Raw genomic sequence first — 23,169 nt, 5'->3', positions numbered from 1 at the left:
TAATTAATCAAGCATGATAATGGTATTGAAACTAGAATTAAAGAGATGGTAGCTAGCTAGTACTACTTAATTAATTTCCTTGGGTCGCACCCATTTCAGCTTTTGTTTCCATCGGCTTTGATGAACTTTTCCCAAGCCCTGCCAGCCGGCAAAGAAAATGAATAAAGGAGTTATTAATTAGTTGATATCAGGAAATGAACTAAAGAGGCCGACATAGTGCGATAATAATTGAAATTACCTGTCGACCATCCCCCCCCCCCACGATTGCGTAGTCATTAATGTCTTTAAGTAGTGAGTCTAGTACTTGAACTTTTCCCTCGTCAACTTCAATGGTTAACAAGATCCAGTGGAAACTGCATGTGCACACGTTTGCATGTATAATTAAGCGGGCATGTGCATAACTCATCAACTACACTTCTTAACATCTAATAAAGCAAAAAACAGAATTTGTAGTACAAGACAGTGTCACTCACCCGAAGTTGTAAGGAAGTTGTATTTCTGGTTGGGTATTTAGTCGCTTCAAGAACTTTAGCAAGCTTTTCTCTGTGTGTGGTCGATCATATTCATGTGACCATGTCTCTTGATCAATGGTATTTGGGTCAATGAACCCAATGTCATAGCATCCAGCTCTTTTCATTTCATACATCTTCATTCTGCATAATACACAGAAAAGAATATAGTGATGATAATTACAGGTAATGAACGAGCACTACAGCTAGCTAGAGACTTAAATTATAGAAAGAAACCACTTACAGACAATAGCAACTGACGATAGATTTGTCGAGTGCATCTTGATTGAATAACTGAAACATTTCTTGAAACTTCACCCATAGATCTTTTGCATGGTAGTAATGCTCTTCCTTGACTTTCACCAGGAGGGACTCTCGATCGATAGTCTTTACTTCTCTCATGTACCACTGATGCAATTCATACATTCTCGTTGATAGAAGCGGGATCTGCTCAGGCTTGACCATAGGTTGGCCGCGGGCATATTTCCATTATAGTTCCTCCTCTTTAAACGTTTGGAAGTCCTCGATGCCTAGGAGTTATTCTACAGTGACACCGGCCTCTTGAGTCCTCGATGCCCAGCTTTTTCCTGTCAGCTTCACAATTTGGGTACAAGAATTTCTTGTGATCCTCTAACATGCGCTACATCTTCAGCCTCTCCCTTTCACTTGCGCAGTTTCTCTTTGCATCGGCAATGGCCCGACCAAGATCATCAGCGGGCTCATCTAATGCCTCTTCTTCAGCTTCTTCCCGCATTGCCGGCTCAGCTTCTCCCCCCATTGTTGTACCATCGTATTCACGGAACCCATGGCCAGGATAGCTGTCGTCGTCCTCTTCTTATTCATTGTCTTCCATCGTAACCCTTCTTTCTCCGTGCTTGGTCCAAACATTGTAGTGTGGCATGGAACCAGACTCAAACAGGTGGACATGAATGGTTCTTGACTTAGAGTAATTCTGATCATTGTTACAAACAGCACATGGACAACACATAAAACCATCCATCCGCTTGTTTGCCACAGCCGCAAGCAGAAAAGTATGCACGCCTTTAATGAACTGTGGAGAGCATCGGTCATCGTACATCCATTGCCGGCTCATCTTCATTACACAACACCGAAAAGACCAAATTAATACAAGTTCATACATAAAGTTCATACACACGTATTCTCCTAAAACAACATACAAACTCTCTAGCTAAAGCATTTAAATGCAACAACCATTGCGATCAAGATCGCAACTAAGGTAACAATTGATCCAACAACATAATGATACCAAGACTCACTATCAATGGCATATTTTCTAATCTTTCTAATCTTCAAGCGGATTTTCTCCATCCTGATCTTGTGATCATTGACGACATCAGCAACATACAACTCTAGTTTCATCTTCTCTTCCTCAATTCTTTTCAATTTTTCTTTCAAATACTCGTTTTTTAACTAAATTTAACCTATCGCCAAGAGGGTCGGTCGGAATTTCTGGTTCACATACCTCCTAGATAAAAATATCTATGTCAACTTGATGGGCATAATTTGTCATAAACACGAAATGCAACAAATAGTTATAAAAGAGAATATACCGCATCCGAATCATAAACCGGACGAGGGCCGGCGGGGACGGATATATAAAACCATGCCACTATGTATAACAAACAACGTACGGGTAAGAAAATTATACAAGTAAATATATATCTAAATCACACAAACATGATTTTTTTTATAAGAAAGATAAGAACAAGAGGCTCACCAAGGTGGTGCCGGCGGCGGGACGGTGCGGGCGATCGATGGTGGTTAGGACGGGGACGGGAAGGCACTAAGTAAACCACACCTACATATTCAAACTAAGAGTTAATTTGAGCTCAAATTGCATATAAATCAAATAAACTACCACATATAATTACTCCCAAACTAAAACCCACAAAACACTATACTTGTAGAGCATTGCAAGAGCTAATCTAGCAATGAGAGATGAAAGGACAAAGTTGCTAAGCTTTGTGATCACTTGGATGGATGGGGGACCTTCAAATCTTGACAAATTTTGGGCAAACTGAAGGATGAGCTCGACCTTTGGGGAAGAACAGAGAGGAGAGGAAAGGGGAAGAACAGAGAGCTCGATTGCGGGCTGGACAAAGGGTTTATATAGGAAAAAAATTAGTCCCGGTTCATGACACAAACCGGGACTAAATGTGAGCTTCTAGTACCGGTTCGTGCCACGAACCGGGACTAAAGGGCCTGGTGGGGCCCCAGCCTGCTACCACCTCTTTAGTCCCAGTTTGTGGCATGAACCGGTACTAGAGGTTCAACACGAACTGGGACTAATGATGCCCGCCCGCCTAGCCGTTGGAACCGGTCCGTTTACAAACCGGGACTAATGTATCTCACATAAAGTAGTTTTTCTACTAGTGTCTGGATCGGTTAGTTGCTGGTCATGCACGTCCATATCAGCCTACGAGGTTCTGAGGGCGTGGCGCGAAGCTCTGTTGACTGATGACACCTTCGGACATGTCGGCTTCTCGATTTTCATTGTGGAGACAGCAGTGGAGAAGGTCATGGTGGCCGAGATCGGTGGATCAGTTATACGGATGGAGTCTTGGGGGCAATGGAGTCAGCCAGGTGTTAGATCTTTGGTGGATTTCATCTTTGGTGGTACCCTTCAGGTGCTGAGTCGTGGCTTTCAGGGTGAAAACTTAAGGTATGGCTTTCATTGGTTGTGCCTGGCGATTGCCTTGCTGAAGGAATTGTTTTTGAGAGCGCGGAGTTTCTCCAGGGTGAAAACCTAAGATCTTGGATCGGGCAACGACTGCGCTTGTGCACGGTTACCTTCTTGGAGGCGTTTCTTTTGGAGACCTTTTATGTTTTCCGGGTGTTGAATTTGGTGGTGGTATGAGTGCTGCTGTTGAGACGAGTTGAGTGCTGTGGTGGGACCATTTTTCCTTTTTTTTCTCCTTTGGCTGTGTGCATCCTGAATGTCTCGACGACATCTTGTAAGTGCAGAGGCTGGGTGTAATTGGTATCATCGCGATATTAATATATTCTCTTTTTCAAAAAAATCCAGGAGTGCCTCAGTATCATGGAGTTAAACGCCATCATTGTGTCAAGGAATTTATCGACCTTTTGTTTTTCACAACAGCTTGCTTCCCATCTACCATCTGTGGCCGCCATTCTCTTACTATGGTTCCCTTTATCTCAGGAACTTAGCTTCACGAAATGAAACTACACCTTTAGCGACCATTTCACAGAACTACCCTGCAGCTCTATGATAATTGACAAAGAAAGTGGTGTTCTTTGATGACAGTTTTCAGGTTCTTGCAAAAGGTATTTCTAGTGGGCCTTTCTAGTGTGTCATTTGCAAGCATCTATTCCTTTTGATTGTCATCTCGAGTGTTGACGTCTGTTCAAACATTCCACCACACTTTGCATATAATATGTAGAGTAAGGAGGATTAGGTCGTTTGTCACAAAAGATGGGCTCCACCTTTATGCAAAGTGGCTTCATTGCTACAAAATATGCATTTTTTTCTTATCGATGAATGGGTAAAAATTATTTAATCTTTTTTTCAGAAAACATATGTGTAATTAGGTGTGTTAGTCGTATGACGACAATATTTCAAAATACTCACCTTCTTGGATGGTAGCACCGGTCCAAGCATGTATGTGTACCACACAGGCGTGGATCCGATGAGGGTGTCATGGGTGCCATGACAACCCTTGAAAAATGCAGATTATTTTTGCCGTATACTAGTTTTTTGACTTTTTGCGGGAGCAATATACAGGTTATGCTTAAGACAAGTGCATTACATGCAGTTCATTTAATGCTTCGTTAAAATCAGCCATTGAAGCCTACAGCTAAACTCTAAGCACCAAAGCCTATAGACCAGTTTGTGAGCTTATCCGGTTCAATTGTGTACATGATGTCATTCCATCTTTTGGCAGTGATCACCGGCCTGTAGACATGGATATGATTCAGAACTCTTCAAGTATATATGCACTGACCATGGAAGAAATGCATGTGTTTTCAACTGTCCCACACTTCGGATTTCAGTGATATGTATGCAGGGTCGGAGGCGGGGTTAGGCGAGGTCGAGCCTGCTTCACTGTACCTGCAGCATGCTGTACAGTTATACCGGAAGCCTGTGTGCGGTCTTTCGCGCCGGCATGCTTGGTTTGTCTCCGCCCTGTGTGTATATGTCATCTATCACTGTAGATGCTACTCCCTTCGATCCATATTAATTGTCATAGCTTTACTATAACTTTAGTATAAAGTTTTAGTCAAGCTGCGACAATTAATATATATCGGAGGGAGTAGCTTTTATAAAAAAAAATAAGGCAGTATTTCCAACCAACATATATAGAGAAAAAAACAGGTAAAGCAAAAGCTCGTTACCATAGTTTGAGAGAAGAAAAAGGTCTTTCAGATAAGCACATAGGAGTAGATGATGATGACACGGCATATGGCTCCATGGTCCAGCTCTATAAATCGCCCCACATACCGTGTTGTACTAGGAACCTAGAACGCTAATGAAGCTCTTTGTTGCACACACACCCCAGGCTTGTTCTCTCATGGTGGATAGGTAATGCATATGCAAGATAGAAACTGGTTTCGCAACGAGTTGGGTATATATAAGATAACTGTAGATAGGATTGTGAGGCATCAGAAATCCACGTGCTATGCTAGCCCTGGAAAGCCTGGTGGGTATCGATGGATGCCTTGTAGACTGAAATTATAATAGTTCAACGAGCGGAGTAACTAGTACTTGAGCTTGGCATTGGCAGAATGAGTCTTGAACGGACTCAACAATCCACCCTCCTTTTGCTGTTAGTGTTTCCTCTAACATTGAAGCAGGTGATAGATATAGTAAACAGAATAATACGTGTTCGCTAAACTGTTTAAGTGTGGCTGTTCCTCAGCAAAATGTGGCGATGCAATTATATTGGAGCCGAACAATTAGAGTCTAATCTCTCACGGCAGATGATATTCAGGAGTCTGGAGTCATCATATCGTAACACCCCACCATGGGTTGTCACTATATGTTTGTAACCTGCTGGCCTGAGCTTCGAGATGAGTCTGGAGTACTAGGCTGGCTTATAAAAGTGTACAGAGGTAGCATTAAGTAATACATCATGTAGTGACCTAAAACGTCTTATAGAAGTGTACAGAGGTAGTATTAAGTAATACATCATCCAATTCCTCCTACATACCTCTCCCGTCAATTCTTCTTAATCCAAGATTAATCTAAGCTTTTGTAACATTGGTTGCATCTTGCCGTAACTGATCATTGTCCATAATTTTGGTCGTAACTGATCGGTGCCTTTCATTCACAGCTCCGGCTGACCTTGATAGCTCGACACATTCTTTTTTAAAATTCCACTATCCAATATTTTTTATCAATAAATTTTATTTGACGCAGTGTTCTCTTCTCCCTTGTCGTTGAACATTCCAAATAAAATTAGAATTTCCTCTCAATTAGGGAGGATGTATATGTAATTATTTAGGTGTTTATCCATATGGCAAACACTAGTCAGAAATGCTCGATTTGTATGGTACCATCAATGTAAGCATGTTCTTCTACTCTGCTGTGCTGCATACTACAATATTAATCAACACTTAGCACACATATTTCTCCGCATATAAGTCGTCCATGGGGCGTACACGCACCACATGTATGTACGTAAAGAATTAATGCTAATGCTCACTAGTTAAGTTCTCTTGATATATAGCCTGCACGCTTTCTCCTTTCAATGTCATGCACAGTCAAATTCTTATTCCCCAACATCCAGGCCACCAAGATTCTAGAGTGGCATAGCTAAGATTGTCAGGTATCGGGAATGCTCCTGCTACCAGAATAACCAGTGGGACATCACATCTAGTATGAGCTTCACATGGAGCGGTCTTGTTGTCTCGGAGACAAATCCATATAGTGGTGCAAATTGTACGAGCCAGCGAAGTAAACTGCTTGCTCACACTTCAAATGAATCTGAATGGTCATTCACGATGCATAGCAACATGACTCAAGAGGCTTGCAAGTAGCCCATCAGGCATCCACATGACCGCACATGCTACGAGATTGAAAGGCATGCTTTGTTCTCAGAAAATAAAAGGACTCAGAGACACTCTTAATTTAGAGGTTAATTGTACTTCCTTTTTTTGCATATCAAACTAAAACTTTTGCTTCATGTGTATATGTGAGGAGAAAAATTCTTAAACAATACCCATAAGCAAAGGATAAAGGATTTCGGTTCCCAACAATAGTGTCGCCATAAAATCAAACGAGCCACTCGTTACTCGGTTCAAACTCGTCTCCAAGCATGTTTAGTCGAGTTGGAAGTCATTAACAAAATAAGTAAAATGAGTCGTTATGCTCATTTAACTAACTTCATTTCATAGTCGCATCACCGCTATGACTTTAGCTGTGTTGAAACAAATGTTGTGCCCGTGCTATTTCGCCCAGCCGTGCTTTTCCCTTGCGCCGGAGCCCCCAAGCGCCCCCAGCGCGCCGGGTTCGGCCTGCGGCCGCCGGGCGGAAAAAAGGGCCGAACCGGCGCTTTTCGTCGTTCTGAGGGCGCGACTGGGCCGTTTTTTTGGCGCCGGCGCCGAAAAAGTCGCCTAGGGGGGCCTGTTGGGGGCGCAGCTGGAGATGCTCTAACTAACTTCATTTCATAGTCGCATCACCGCTATGATTTTTTAGCTGTGTTGAAACAAATGTTGTGCCCGTGGTCTCTCCCGGGATGACTGAACCGGTTGGGTGACTCATGAGAAGGTTGCGAAACGGGAGGGCTCCCATGGCCAAGGACTCTGCTACTTCGCAGACCACAACAACAAACGGCTCTGCAGCTTTGGGAGCCACCACTGCGAGCTTGTCACAAAAATGGAATGATACTCGAGGCCGGTCCCAAGTCCTGATCTGCTAGTGATAATTCTCCATCAGTTCGGAAGAGTAACCAGTCGGTTCAGAACTTAGCTTCACAAAACCAATCTACGCATTTAGCAACCATTTCACACATGTTCAGTGCAGCTTCGTGGGTAGTTTGACAAAGAAAATGGTGTAGTTTTATCATAGTATTTTCAAGTTCAGAGGAAGGGTATTTCTAGTGTAACATATGCAAGGTTCTTTTCGCCGCCAGTTTTGGATCTTGAGAGTCGACTTCCGTTCAAACATTCCACTACTCATTGCAGATAATATGTAGAGTAATGACTATTTGCTAGAGTGGTCATATTTAACGTTTACAAATCAGCAAACTGCAGGACCAAATATAAAGAAAAAATAACAGAACAAAGAACTGAAGAATATAATCATTGAGTCAGTAGGCGTTGCTACCGAAACCGAGCGTCACTGATAATCAATATCAACACTCTCATTGTGCAACTTAATCGAATAATAGACTAGTAACAACCGTAAAAGGAGACGTTCATGCTGGGATCATATCACATTACCACGGTAAATACGCCTAGTGACAAGACGGGAAAATTTCACACCAACAAATTCTTATACTCTGCATTTGACAGAATAACTCTCAGCAGTGACACCTGTGCACAAAGAACAGCAGCAGTGCAGTATATGATGAAAACTTGGTAGTATGTCAACACAAGTCCAGTAAAACATCATATCAGCTGACATTCCAGAGAGATGCATCGGCATCTGGCGTTACCAGAATATTCTCTAATTTAAGCATTTGTGTTGCCCCCTTTCAACAACTGGTTACACAGTTTCTTAAATCGTACAGTTCGTCATGGAAAATAACACAAACAGGATCATATCGCTACTGTCCCGGTAAAAAGGGGGAGGCATTGTGTATCTAAAATTGTCAAGTATGGAGAACAGGGGTACAAAATTTGTAATGACCAAGTATTCATCTGTTGTGTAAAGAATGAAGATACTATATTTTGCATACCTAATACAGCAATAACAACCCAGTGCATCTCATCTAAGGTAGCCATCAAGGTAGGCCTTCCAACTTGAACAGTGGAATCTGATCTGTGTATCCATTCTGCTACGATGGCACGACAACAGAATGGGGCTCGGACTGTATGTGTTTGATCAAGTAAAAAATGTGACAACATCTCTTCTATATCCCCTAACTATCAACATGCGTGGGACGTTCTCTACAAGCATATCCATGTACTCCATGTAGAAGTATGCAGGGTGGTTCAGCGGTGGCGGGGGGAGGCTCACCAGCACCACAGCTGCCATCCTGGAGTGCCTGAGTATCGTGGAGTTCAACTTAAACATTGTGTAGAGGAATTTATCGACCTTTTCTTCGTTCACAACAGCTTGCTTCCCATCCACCATCTGCGGCCGTCCTTCTCTTTCTGTGGTTTCCTTCATCTCGGAAAGGTATGCACTGATCCTTCGCCGCGCACTTGTGTAAGCCTCTTGGGAATCATCTGGCTGAGCACTACTGCTACTGTTCTCCACGTGAGATTCCCATGACTTCATAGTCACAACAATGACCTCGGCATGCATCCTAAGATCGTACAAGAACTTTTTGACATCAGTCTTTAGCTCTGCAGCATCAGTGTCCTCTTCAGCTATGCAGAAGACTTGGATCTTGCAGCTTTCAAAGGTCGCTTTTGTGAGCAGGAGCTGAGACAGAAGAAGCATCAATCCTCCATCTCTCACAATCCAATACAGGTCAATAGTCCCATACTGTCTCTGGAACTCATTAGGCCACTCATCAAGACCCTTCACGATAACCACTGCCTTGTTAGCAATGATGCAATCGTTTATTATACTCACAAATGTTGACGGTATCTCTGTCAGATTCTCACGGCGCCAAATCTCAGGGTACCGCACCACAACAATATTCGGCTTCAAGTTGCCTAGGCCCATCGTCTGAACAATGCTGCGGAAGCCCTCAGACATTGAAGGTGCTACAATGATCTCCGCAACACCCTCACATTGTTTGTACTCAATGTAGGCCTCCAGCTGATGACAGGCAGTCTTAGCATCCTCAGCCAGCTCATGATAATCACCGTCAATTGTCGAGACAAATATTGACATACCACGGCCCTTCTTCTTCATACAATTAGCAAAATCGGCAAGTTTAGGATGACAAGGGACATTTTCTGGAAGTTTACCCCAAGGTCGGCATAATATCAGAGGAATGGGGTACCAATTCTTAGGATGAACTTGGTTTGCTGTAAGAACAGTTAAGTGAGTGTTAGAATAATATGTAAATAGATTACAAATGACTATTTCTTTTCCATGCAGAAAGTCATACCTCCGAGTGATCTGAGACTTCGCAATGCCAACTGAAAATATGCACTCTTGAACCCATCTCCCCAGTCTCCAGCCTTCCCTTTTAGACTCACATAGTAATAGATGAGGCTTGCAAGGGCAAGGGAGATAACAGTGAAAGACCAGGAGATCAAAAACATGATAACTGAAATTTGAGTGGAAAATCCATTTAGTGGAAAGCACTACCATAAATACAATGTGAGGATGCATTTATAACTAGCTGTGGGCCACAAGAAATACAAGGTAAAAATAAATCAGTACAGATTAGGAGGAGCTGGTTGGATTAAAAAATCATACATGGGAATAGAAATCTTCGATCAAAATTCAAAATTATGCCTAAATCAGTACACATTTTAAAGTACATAACGTATATTCATAAATGGTATTAGAGGCAGTTCAGGATGCATGTCATGGATGACAAATAAAATGGTAAGAGTCAAACGGCGTACCAACACAAAGCAGTGCACCAACAAGTGAAAGACTCCAGTGGTGATATTTCCATCGAGGGCGCCAACTAGGAGCATCAAGTAAATCAAGCAGAAAGCACGACAGGTTCACACCAGCATAGCACAACAGAAAGAACATGGTGATAGTGGGTGTGATTAAATCTAAATTCCCAATAATCACACATCCAATGCAGATTAATGCTGTGAATAAAGTAGCCGCGTGAGGTTCGACTCCTTCAGAAACCTTGAAGTAATTAAGGACTGGAAGGATGTCGTCATTAGCTATTGCTGCTAATAACCTTGGAGCCCCTGTCAAACACTGTAGCGCTGCACCTAAAGTAGACAAGATAATACCAATGTAAATCACTACTGGAGTAGGCCATGCCACTGTAGCAGTAAGAAGCCTGCAAGTAAAGGATATTCATGAGCTAACCTCACAATAACTCAGTAATGTAGCAGATTATGGGACTAACACAGAACTGTTACCTACAGCCATGCTATCAGAACGTAGTTTTTTGATAAAAGAATATAGAAACAAAAACAGATTCGAGAAATATATGCATTCTAAAAAGCATGAATATTGACCATATAAAGTACTCCCTCCGTTCCTAAATATTTGTCTTTCTAGAGATTTCAACAAGTGACTACACTCTAAAATATGTCTATATACATCCGTATGTGGTAGTCCATTCGAAATCTCTAAAAAGACAAATATTTAGGAACGGAGGGAGTAGATTAGTTGAGAGCTTGTTAGCTCAAGATGAGAAAAAAATTGTCTGACTGCAAAAGCATGGACATGTACCCTCAAACAGGACATACCACAATAACTTTATGTGCCCAATGCCAGTAACAGTCAGAAGAATAGCTGTGGCAGTGAGATTTTTTCAACTGATAGAGCAAATAAGCATGCCTTGACGACATCATAAACACGGAACTGAAACATACAAAATATTCTAAACCCTAGAGAACATATTATCTACAATTCTAAAGTGGGAGCAATGATAACTTGCAGCATTGAGACACATGTACCTGTCAGTTAAAAGCTCTTCTCTTGTGGACAAGGCTCCAAACAGCAGCACAGAAAGCAAGTACATAGCAGTTGTTGTAAGAGTTGCAGATAATGTTCCAATTGGTATTGAACGCTGTGTATCTTTCAGTGAAGCAGATCGGTTTGAGCCAGCCATAATTCCAGTGACTGCTGGGAAAAAGAGGCCTACCAAAGCACTGAAAAGTGTACAAAAATGTGTTGGCAGGTTGCATTTGCAGACATAAAGAAAGTAATAAAGTCTCTTGCAGGTCCACAAACTTTTTTGTTTTCAACAACAGAGTTTGATTCATCTCCAGCCTTCAAACTCGCAAGGTTAGAGACCAGGTCCCTAAACTCATACAGAAGTTCCAATTAGGCCCTTATAAGCCTGTAAAGTCCCTAAACTTGTCGTCCTTAGTCATATTGTACCAAAAGCTGTGAGTTAAAAGAAGTTGCTGATGTGGACGCAGGCAGGTTGATTTCATTGTTTCATCAAAGATGGGCGGGGATACTGAGGACCTTTCTCTGGCTAGAGGCTATCCTACTAACTTGACACCAACCAAGCTATCCTAGAAGTTTAAAAACTTGAATAGGAGATTCATATAACTAAATTGCAGTTTGCATGAGGTACATTGCCACTTGTTTCACTTTGCACCAGGTCTTTGCCTTTGCACCGGGTCCAGCACAACAATATTTTTTAACTAAAATCTATAGGTATATATTCCGTCCCATAATACACATGTATGAATCTCTTCAGATTATTTTTCTACAGAACCTGGTGCAGTTGCAACATTATTGTGCCAGACCTAGTTCAAACTGAACTCTTGCAAAACCTGGTGCAAAGTGTAATTTACTCTATAAACCTAGGGACACATTGCAATCTCGCTCAAAGAATGAACATGCATGTAAAGAAACTCACAACCCCTTAACATATAATAATGGGAGTGGGAGTCACTGGCTCATTGCCATGATTGATCAAAGTTCATTGGATCAAATGAAAATTGTATAAAGTGACTAGAGTATGCTTGAAATTCAACGTAAATACACATCGAATGATGTTCAAGTTTTTAGAGATGTTATAAGCTTACTTGAAACCCCAATATATAGAACCGTTTGGATCAGGAACTCCAGCATTGTTTGTACGTTGATATTCTGAACCCCAGTTGTCTCTGAGTGAGGTTAGACTCAAACCAGTGATCCCCTCTAAAGTAGGAAAGCCAGCATTACAATTGAAAGCACATATGCATAATGATGATTAACAAACATATAGGTCACATGGTACTTACTTGGAGCATTGTGTCTTGGTGCAATGAAGACGCCAAGATATATGCACAAGAGTGAAAAGAGTACTGGTATTAAGAAGGCAGGGGCAACCTTGTTGATGATTTTGACACCACCGAATACAATAAAACAGAGCAATATGGTCACAATAACACCATATACTTGAAGGTCATGCAAGCTGGGAGTCGATATAGTCGCCGTGCCAGCTGTTGCTGTACCGTTTATTAATGTATTGTTGACCACTGTTACACTCTCTGCGTTATTAAAAGGCTATAAGTTAGTCAGATAAAAACCAAAAGTGACATTAAAAGTTGAGAATTATTGTATAACGTAGCTCTGCTTTTCTCGATTTCTCACAAAACATAAACCCAAGTTAACAATGAAAATAAAATTAAATACAGGCATCTCTATGCCCTGACAAAAGTTTGAAGTACAAGGGTTTGCACTTTGGATATTTGGAAATAATTCAACATTTGTACTCAGCGATCACAAATACAAACAAAATTTAGTGCCTAGTATCACTTGTGACTTGCCTTGAAACAATCCCGCAGAAGGAACGGCGTCCAAAAAGGTTTCTACAGCACCAAGAACATACCTGAAATGACAGGTAAGTTAGCATGAATACATGTCAAACTAACAAGTATTAACAAATTAAATTGAATACTCTAAAATTCCAATGGGACAAAAAGCTAAGAGTTTATATTACTAATTCAGATGTGTTCTATCACTATTGCCAATCCAAACTTGTAGCAGGCAAGGGCAACAAGTATCAAAATACAGCGCAAAACCCTTCATCACCACTTCACATACTACTATAAACCATTCAACTCGTCATATACTAACTTGAAGATCTCATATGATGACAACTTCCAAGCAACAGATGCAGAAATATCCAGAAAACTCCTTTCACAAGCAAACAAAATATAAAAGAAATTTGAAAGGATAACGTAAGTAGTTGGCATTTGCAGTATTTACTCACATGGATCCTGCAACCGCGTTTCCAAGAAAGAAACACAATCCAATGCTGATTCCAACTTCAGGACCAAGCGCACGGCCAATGAGATAATATGGTCCACCACCCTATGGATCATACAAAATGTGTATGAGCTAACTTACAAATTTAAGTTTATCAAGGTAGCAGCATCGCACATCAAGCAAGCTCTCGAACTATTCCCTGCAATAATTCCAGATGGACTTTAACCAGCAAAAGCTAATGCATGTAAGGTATCAACCCTATTGCACGAACTCGTCACCATTAGCACAAATGTTCAGCATACCTTCATTGCCCCATTCGTTGCAATGGCACTTAATGATAAGCCGGTTAAAAATGTGCAAGCACCACAGAATGAGACTAAAACAAGTGACTGCCATACGCCTGCCATGCCTACAATCCTATAGAGAGAAAAAAATTAGTCAGTTTTGATAATCATAAATAATTTTTTAGCTGAAAAGGGGATACAGGCATCACATTTTTGAACTACAACTTCGAACAAGGGTAGAAAAATGTTCAAGGTACCAAAGGCATTACTGCTGCAAGAGCAGTCCAATATGGCCACATTGGATAACAATACCTCTACAGACTTTGCAGTTATTTTTACTTAGTTCTAGCATAGGAAAAGCGCATACAATTAGGAATCAAAATATTGCAGGTGGTCCTCTGCCAAAGAATGATAACAACACTACGTTGACCAGCATGGCAACATAGAAATTTTATTTTGCAAATAACCAAATAGGAACTAAATGTTCATGTTCAGTAACAAAAACAAGTGCACATAATACCAATACTTACCAGGTAAAACGGATATAATAAATGATTCCCAAGATATTCTGTAAGCATGGCACAAAGACACCCATCATTGTACCAAACTTTGGTCCAGTTTCCTGCAAACCAAATGAAAGCAGCAGAATAAGTAATACAATTTTTATAATTACTCATATATATCTAAATGGCATAAACCAAATGAACAGAAACAAACATGTCAATGAAAACCAATGAAACACTGAACGACCTTTTGAGATCAGGCATAAAAACTTAAATGTACAAATCAGCAACTTCGAGTTGAGTAGTTGATTAAATATATATAGGGAGGTAGCAAATCGTCAAAACAGTCAAAAGATACTAACTCATAGTTATTCACGATTAACTAGGAGAAGTGTGACGAAGTATCAAACAGATGGCACTCATCCTAAATGTTGGATCTGGAGACAACCTTCGGACGTCCAATGGTAATTGCTACATCCTCTCCCTCCCTAGGGCTCGAAGGGGCTTGGGTCTCTTCTCCTGTCATGCTGTTCAGATTCAGCCAGATGCATATGTCATAAAGTAAAATCAATGGTTCAAACTATTTCTTTGGGTAACACATGCTTAACATAGTAGTCAAAAACTATGTGTGCTTAACAAAAGGAGATTAATCTCAAGTTTTCAAGGAGCCTAAATATATTACAAAAGATGGATTGTACCTCTTGAGACCCAAAATGTTTACAAGTGAATCAAACCCAAAAAGCTCTAGCTTTGAATCCCTTTGAGATCCACTAGATGTCGCACGATCACTAGAACCTTCTTGCATGCTTGGATCGATACTTAGACTGGCACCCCCAGGCTCAAGGTTCCTATGATGTACATAAACGAAAGCGTGAGTTCATAAATTCACAGCTAGACAATTTCTGTCACCTAAATTGTCTTGCTAATTATAATGGCCATGGAAAGAAACACATGGAATGAGATCTTCAGAAATTATGCCTGATAATGTGCCATGGAATATGCAACCAGAAATAGCAAATGGAGCAAGGAAGCCAGTAGGTACAACGAAAGGATATATGTTCATGTGAAAATAGGTAAGCTCGACATCGATATATGAGTACTCACAAAACATTGTATGACAAAAGAAATATCTACTGCAGAGTCATTCAAATTTACTCAAACCCAAAGTGATAACAATATCATCACCAAATTTCAGAAGTCGAGGTGATGGCATTAGATTGATTGAAGATATTCTACAAACAAACATAACAAATGCGAATTTCACAACCTTGCTCTTAATGCCCTGAGCTCTAAATGAAAGAAGCAACTCCAAAAGGCTATATTAGGGCCTAGAACTGTAGTGCCAGGGCAGGCAGCTCTCAAGCAGACCACAGCCAGTATGTAGTTAAAAACTTCAGATCAACCTCACATGCATTTGCGCTGCTTCTCGTCAGTTCCTAAACGCCACAACTATCATCCGAATCATTTAACACCTAATGGCTAAATAACAAACTCACGGTCAAGACCATGCAAGCACGAATCCACAGCAGTTTAACATTTGCTAAATCCGAGACACTTATACTGGTCGTCTATCAAACAACAATGCCACAAAATACGAGACGAAGTATGCATCATCACCTCGGCGGCTGGGGCGTCACAGCGTCGTGGCCGGTGACGGAGGTGGAGCCGGCGGGGCCGGGCTCCATGGAGGTCATCTGGATGACGGCGCTGTCGTCGGAGCCCACAGGCCGGTACCTGCGCCCAACAGGCGGCGCCGGCATCGGCAGCCCCTCCTCCGCGGCCTCGATCTCCCCGTTCTCCATCGCGGCTCGCTGCATCACACACAAAACGGACGGCGCCGTGAGATCCAGGGTCCAGGGCACGCGCCGAAGCGCTCCTGGTGGCCGTGGATCTGAATCCGAGGACGGCAGAGCGTGGGGAGCAACCAGGGGCGGCTCGGGCGGCGGCGGGGCGCGGTAGGCGGAAGCTTACTCACCTGGGTCGACGGGGAGCGGGGGGCGCTCGCTGCGTCGACGAAAGAGCGGCCGGTCACTGGCCGGCGACGAACGAGGCGGGGGAACTACAACGGAGTAGGTGGGTTTGCTTCGGTTTTGCGGTGAGCACCCTGGAAAGCAGCCGTCTTTGAGTTGAGGACACGGCAGTTGACGCTGGGAGGGAGGGATTGCTTTCCCACGAAGGTCCCTGCCTTGCGCGTTGACTTCTTACTTCAAATAAATGAAGATGGGGAAAAACTGTTTCAACCATTGTCTGCACGTCTTTGCTTCGAATAGGTAGGGGTGGCATGAAATTCGATCAACCAAAAACCAAAATTAAACCGATAACGAATTAAGAACAACTCCAATGCGCCAACTCATTTCATCCGCGCGCGTCTGTTTGGGTCGGCGCGTTGCCGCGTCCACTTTTCGTCCGTCTGTCGACCCATTCTCGGCTCAATTTTGAGCCTGATTTACGTCGGCGTAAACAGGAAGCGGACTCGCGGGACGCGCGCCTACTCCTCCCACTACTAGGGAAAACCTTGTACACGAAGTCTTATCAGTAGCGTCGGTTATACAGAGGCGCTACTGTTACTTATTAGTAGTGCGTGCTAGTGTCAAGCGCTACAAGTAAGGGGTTAGCAGTAGCACCGGCCCGTGGACCGACGCTATTGCTAAGTGGTCCCACACGGTGATGTCGCCGTGCCACACGGACTGGCCATAGCAGCAGCGCTGGTCATGGACCCACGCTACTGGTAAACACGTTAGCAGTAGCGTGTTCTGTTGAATCGCGCAGCTATTATGGCCAACCTGTACCCAGCTATCCATCCCCACTTAGCAGTAGCACTTGTCTTGGACCGGTGCTACAACTAATGACTTTAGCAGTAGCGTTGGGCCGAGACCCGCGCTACTCCTAAGCCCATGTTATCATCATCCTGCCCGCCTGACCTCTCAGTCTCCCTCCTCACTCTCCATCTCCACTCTCTCTCCCACCTCGTCGGCCCGCCCCCGCACTGCTCCGGCCGCCCTCCCTGCGCCCGCCCTCCCCACGCGCGGCTACCCTCCCCGCGCTGGCCCTCCCTCGCACCCTGGCCGCACGCCCCGGCGCCGGGCCTCCCGCACGCGCGGCCGCCCTCCCCCGCGCCTGCCCTCTCCATCCCCTTTTCGGCCCCGGGCTGCCTACCATGAGTACCTCCTTCTCCTCTCAATTCACCCAAAAGCTAGGTATCTCTGAAGTGTTGGATGAATTAGCAAATGCTATATGTTCAGATTTTTTACTAATTTTGTTCATATATATGAACCCTAGGTCACTAGTAGAAAAAGGGTCTAATGTTCAACTCATTAGTCCCGGTTTGTATTTGAGCCGGCACTAATGTGACCATTAGTGCCGGTTCCAACGGCTAGGCGGGCGGCGCTCATTAGTACCGGTTCGTGGCGAACCTTTAGTACCGGTTCGTGCCACGAACCGGTACTAAAGAGGTGGTGGCCTTTAGTATGGGTTGGTGGCTCCAACCGGTACTAAAGACCCCCCCTTACTATGGGTTCGTGCCACCAACCGGTACTAAAGGGGTGCGCTGCCACCCGACGTGCACAATGTTTAGTCCCACCTCGCTAGTTGAGAGGAGCTCACACCGGTTTATAAGCCCCGCCTCGGCTACCGTGTCGAGCTCCTCTCTAAGCAGGCCTTTGTGGGCCTATTGCAAGTCTTCTGCCGTGTGGGGCCTACTGGGCCGTACGGGCCTGCATCCTGGCCCAACTAGAGGTTGGGTTTCTAGTCGTATGCAGGCCGTGCCGGCCAATAGGTGGGCTGTTTTTTCTTTATTTCAAAAACAATTCAAAAACAAATCCTTTAGTACCGGTTGGTAACACCAACCGGCCCAACCGGTACTAAAGGGCTCCCCTCCCCCGCCGCTGGCTCGTGCCACATGGTGGCCCTTTAGCGGCGGTTCGTGCAGAACCGGTACTAAGGGGGGGGGCTTTAGTCCCCACCATTTAGTGCCGGTTACAAAACCGGCACTAAAGGGCCTTACGAACCGGTGCTATAGCCCGGTTCTGCACTAGTGGGTGTTCATATGTATGAGCTCATTTCATCATTAGATCACGAAATAGGTTTTTTGAGTACAGTAGAATGTAGATATATGTAAGCCTAGGTGTTCATATATATGAACCCACTACTAGTAGAAAGCTTATAGATAAATGGGTGGATGAAATTAGTTTTTTTTATGCGTGGATAGATAGATAGATAGATAGCCAGATGGATTAAACTAGGGTTTTTTAGTAATGGTTTGGATAGATAGATGGATGGATAGCTGTTAGGGTTAGAACTAGGGTATTTTTGATAATACAACTTTTTAGTAAAAAAACTAGTAATACAAATTTTTAGTAAATGTAGGTCTTTTGAATCAGCATAATAATGTTTAGTTGATAGCTTATAGGTTTCACTAATTCCTAAAATCAGGATAATAATTTTTTTGTTTATATTTTGTTTTTGCATAAATCAGGGAGCCGCTGCATCATCCTCGCCATTGTCCCCGTCACCGATCGCCTCCGACCTCGAGGTGAGACCAACCAAATCCTCATGTTTGTTGATGTCGATGATGATGTAGATGTTTTCATAGATGTAGTAGAGTAGTAGATGTAGCTGTGACAATGTGATGAGGCTAGTTTTTTTGAGGAAGTATCCGTGAGGCTACTCCTTGTTATATGCACTTTTGTTTCATTATCAATGCAGAGAACACCTCTGAGTGGCCTATGTGTTTTCCGGAGTGTTGATTAATTTGCGTTCCGGCAAATTTCAGGCCCTCGATGTGTCCTTTTTAGCAAAGGTCATGCCGGATTTTTTTCGTGAATTTTAGCATGGCTTGTGCTAAAATGTAGGAAATATCGAGTGCCTTGGATTTGCCAGAAAGAGAATTAAACGATATTTTGGGCTCACTTTAAGTCTGTCGGGGCTTCATACATGATAGTCAAAAAAACAACGAGGGAAAGTGTCCACCATATATGAGAGAAGATGAATCCCGACTGTTGTCGTGAGAGGAGCTTCTTCTTCATTTGAAGGTGCTAGACATTTTGGTGTAATGCACTTCAAATGAAAGTAGGAGATTCCATCACCGACGATCACAAATGTCAGAGAGGAAGGAGAATCCCGACTGTTGTCGTGGGCTTCGCTTCTCCTTCGTTCCGTGTGCTAGACATTTTGGTGCAATGCACTCGGGAACGAAGGAGGAGCGACCATCACCGACAGTCGAATATATACACCACGTGAGCTGAGAGTTTTTAAGAAAAAACCCGACAGACCGATAGTTAACCTCTGATGAATAATAATGATCTAATTTAGTTTTTGTAGTACATATATTGAATTTTAGAAGTTTAATCCTTGAATTATAAACATAGGAAATGTCTGACGACGACGATAGGATCCCTGAGTGCGACTACTACGGCGACGACCGCGGTCTGTGCGATAGGCCTCACCTGGAAGACAGTCGGAGCATCAGTATTAAGCTCGACGAGACCTTCGATGTTGAAACGGGTATGCAATAACCACAAGTCTTTTTCGTAATTAAGCATGAATTATGTTTCTTCAACGTGTAATTTTCGTCTTTTACAATGCGACTATTGCATCCCCTGCCATGCAAGACGTAATGTCTTGGAGAAGCTGAATTTCGAAGATCATCAGAATATGGAGACAAAGATAGTTCACCTTAGGGCCCATCATGGTTATGCTTTTGCTGTAAATCTATACAATGCAGAGAGCTACTCCCATTTTGGTTGCTTGAATTGGGAAGCACTATGCAAGGCGTATGGTTTCAGAAGGGTATGCATGTCACCTTCGATCTTGATGATCCTAAAGATGACATCGACCAAGATGATGTCGACGAAGATAATATCAACGAAGCTAATATTGACATTTGGGTCGTTGTTGATACACTTCCACTTCTACCTCTATGTGAGTTTCTCAAACATATTTATTAAGTAATTTATATTGTTTTTTATAAAAATAGTTGACAACTAATATATTTCCATTGACAGCTTATTCACGTTCTTAAAAAAATGTTCGGAAAGTAGTACACAAAACCTACTACACTGATGGCTCTGAACTAACTTACGAGGAGAAAGATCATCTTGTATCTTCTATTATTGATGTTGAGACTTTTAATAAGAATTATGAAACTCCTCCACATTATGGTCAATACGTGCCACTAGTCCATGTGTTGAACTACGGCAACATCCATGAAAATGGCATGGTAAGATTTTATTTATTATTATGACACCAGTGCATCTTTTGCATACATTCTTCTAAAGCTAACCTAGATTGCTAACTAAGTTATTATTATGCTCTTCAACAGAAAATCCCAAAGGATTTGTGTGACCGATCTGATGTATGCGAAATGTCACATTGATGTTGTTAGCTTACCACTACTAGGGAAAAGTCTAGCCGTAGCGCGGGTGACCGCGCTACTAGTACGACGCTACAGCTAAAGGTTAGCAGTAGCGTGGGTTTACCCGCGCTACTACTATATCCACTTAGTAGTAGCGCTTCCTGGAAAGGGTGCTACTGGTAATTACTAGTAGCGCTTCTCGCAGCCCGCGCTACTACTATTATTCTGTATTATATTCTTTTTTATTTCATATTGTATTCATACACCTTTATACAAGTTTTCATACAGCAACAATTTAGAAATCGTTTTTACATCATAATGAGTTAGTCCATCCACTTGAAACTAATCCGCGGTTTTTTCACCCAATAATATAATAAATATCATCATCATCATCATCATATCATTATCAACTTATCATCATCATACATTAGTGTCATATAACACCTCCTCATGATCATCATTTTCATCAATGAGACATCATATAGCAAGTTGGTCACTAGTCATAATCACAACTCCTCCTCATCATCATCAACTCTAACACATTGTACCACATAATAACGCATTGTACCTAGGACCTACTTCTCTCTCATAGGACCTACTTTCTCTTAGGTAAAATAGCATAAAACTAGATTGACCCTGACTCTCCATTATGAAGAATGGAGATTATCCCGTCTCCAATTCTTGCCCTTCGCACAATATTGCTTCCAATTAGCTCCCTACGATTGACCATATATTTTTTCCAATCTTTGATTGTCATGTCTTCATCGGTTTTAGAAAATCCGATATGGGCAGGAGTGATTCGTAGGATGACCTGGTTGTATGTTTAAAACATCAAGGCGACCTTTCTGAAACATCAGATGAGGCACACAATCCTTTGGGATTTTCTGTTGAAAAACATAGTAATAACTTCGTAGTTAGCAATGTAGTTCAGTTTTAGAAGAATTTATGTAAAAGATGCACGGATGTCGTAATAGTAAAAATCTTACCATGGCATCTCCATGGATGTTACCGTAGTTCAACACGTGCACTAGTGGCACGTATTGACCATAATGTGGAGGAGTTTGATAATAGATATTGTAATTCTCAAGATCAGTAATAAATGAGATCAGATGATTTTTCTCCTGATAAGATAATTCTGAGCCATCGGTGTAGTAGGTTCTGTCTACCATCTTTTGCACATTCTTTGAAGAATGAAAATAAGCTGTCAATGGAAATAAGCTGTCAACTATTTTGAAATAAACAATATAAATTATTTAATAACTATGTTTGAGAAACTCACATAGCGGTAGAATTGGAAGCGTATCAACAAGGACCCAAATGTCCATATTGTCTTGGGTGATGTCAGGATCACCAAGATCCATGGTGACAAGCATACCCTCATGAAAATCATATATCTTGCAAAGTGCTTCCCAATTCGGGCAACCAAAAGAGTTGTACATATTTACTTCAAAATCCATACCATGATGGGTCCTTAGGTGAATTTTCTTTGTTTCCATACTTCCAGGATTTTCAAAATCCATCCTCTCCAAGACATAGCGTCTTGCATGACATGGGATAAGCTAGTTAAATTGTAAAAGACAAAAATTACATGTTGGAGTAGTTGAAGTCGTGCTTAATTACGAAAAAAACACTTGTTGTCGTTGCGTACTTTTTCAACATCGAAGGTCTCGTCCAGGTGAGGCCTGTCGCACAGACCTCGGTCGTCATTGCACCAGTCGCATTCCCCTGGGAGACTTTCATCGTCCGATGACGACATTTCCTATGTTCATAATTCAAAAATAAAACTTGTAAAATTAATTATATGTACTGCAAAAACTAAATTAGATCATTATTATTCATCATAGATTGACTATCCGTCTGTCGAGTCTTTTCTTGCTCAGCTCACGTGGTGTATACATTCGACCGTTGGTGATGGTCGCTCCTCCTTTCGTCCCCAAGTGCGTTACACTAAAATGTCTAGCACAGGGGAACGAAGGAGAAGCGACCCCCACGACAACAGTCGGGATTCTTCGTCCTCTCATATATGGTGGAGACTCTCCCTCACTGACTCCTCTTTGACATTTGCGACCGTCGGTGATGGTCGTTACTCCTCCTTCCCCTAGTGCATAACAAAGGTCTAGCACAAGGAGAAGAAGGAGAAATGACCCCCACGACAACAGTCGGGATTCTTCGTCCTCTCTCATATATGGTGGACACACTCCCTCACTGATTTTTCGACCGTCGATGATGGTCGTTATTCCTCCTTCCCCTAGTGCATAACAACAGTCTAGCACAAGGAGAAGAAGGAAAAACGACCCCCACGACAACAGTCGGGATTCTTCTTCTCTCATATATGCTGCAGACTTTCTCCCTCACTCATTTGTTGACTGTCATGTATGGAGCGTCGACAGACTTAAAGTCAACCCGAAATCCAGGCCACTCGATATTTCCTACATATTCTAGCACAAGTCATGCCAAAATTCACGGAAAAAATCTGGCATGACCTTTGCTAAAAAAGGACAAATCGAGCGCCTGAAATTTGCCGGAACGGAAATTAATCAACACTCCGGCAAAACATAGGTCACTC

The 23,169-nt window shown here is 42.5% G+C and overlaps 1 protein-coding gene across 5 annotated transcripts; it reads right to left on the bottom strand.

The window, feature by feature from the left end:
- Positions 1–8,092: 8,092 nt before the first annotated feature.
- On the bottom strand, positions 8,093–16,382 carry LOC109749259 (cation-chloride cotransporter 1). Of its 5 annotated transcripts, none has more exons than XM_073498147.1 (14): positions 16,227–16,382; positions 15,869–16,062; positions 14,950–15,099; positions 14,700–14,778; positions 14,279–14,370; positions 13,767–13,881; positions 13,469–13,569; positions 13,019–13,084; positions 12,495–12,739; positions 12,297–12,411; positions 11,211–11,405; positions 10,185–10,585; positions 9,719–9,880; positions 8,093–9,635 (listed from the first exon to the last, which is right to left on the bottom strand). In XM_073498147.1, the coding sequence occupies exons 2-14, from the start codon at positions 16,051–16,053 to the stop codon at positions 8,536–8,538; spliced, it is 3,006 nt and encodes a 1,001-aa protein (XP_073354248.1). In that variant the 5' UTR covers positions 16,054–16,062; positions 16,227–16,382; the 3' UTR covers positions 8,093–8,535. The 5 variants fall into 5 exon arrangements, with proteins under 5 accessions (XP_073354248.1, XP_020163815.1, XP_073354247.1 ...); XM_020308226.4 differs by having other exon boundaries at positions 12,495–12,743; positions 13,023–13,084; XM_073498146.1 differs by having other exon boundaries at positions 15,869–16,353.
- Positions 16,383–23,169: the final 6,787 nt, after the last annotated feature.

Source organism: Aegilops tauschii, chromosome 5 (genome assembly GCF_002575655.3).
Source record: "Aegilops tauschii subsp. strangulata cultivar AL8/78 chromosome 5, Aet v6.0, whole genome shotgun sequence".
In the NCBI taxonomy this organism is placed as follows: domain Eukaryota; kingdom Viridiplantae; phylum Streptophyta; class Magnoliopsida; order Poales; family Poaceae; genus Aegilops; species Aegilops tauschii.
Note: the sequence above shows the minus strand (reverse complement) of the source record. Positions and strands in the feature narration are given on the sequence as shown.

Bases quoted from the DNA above. Each gene is read 5' to 3' on its own strand.
- LOC109749259 (XM_073498146.1), bottom strand. From the start codon at position 16,068: ATGCAGCGAGCCGCGATGGAGAACGGGGAGATCGAGGCCGCGGAGGAG. The intron at 9,881-10,184 runs GTACGCCGTTTG...CTCAAATTTCAG, and splicing joins TGGTGCACTGCTTTGTGTTG to TTATCATGTTTTTGATCTCC. The intron at 9,636-9,718 runs GTATGACTTTCT...CTGTTCTTACAG, and splicing joins AAGTCTCAGATCACTCGGAG to CAAACCAAGTTCATCCTAAG.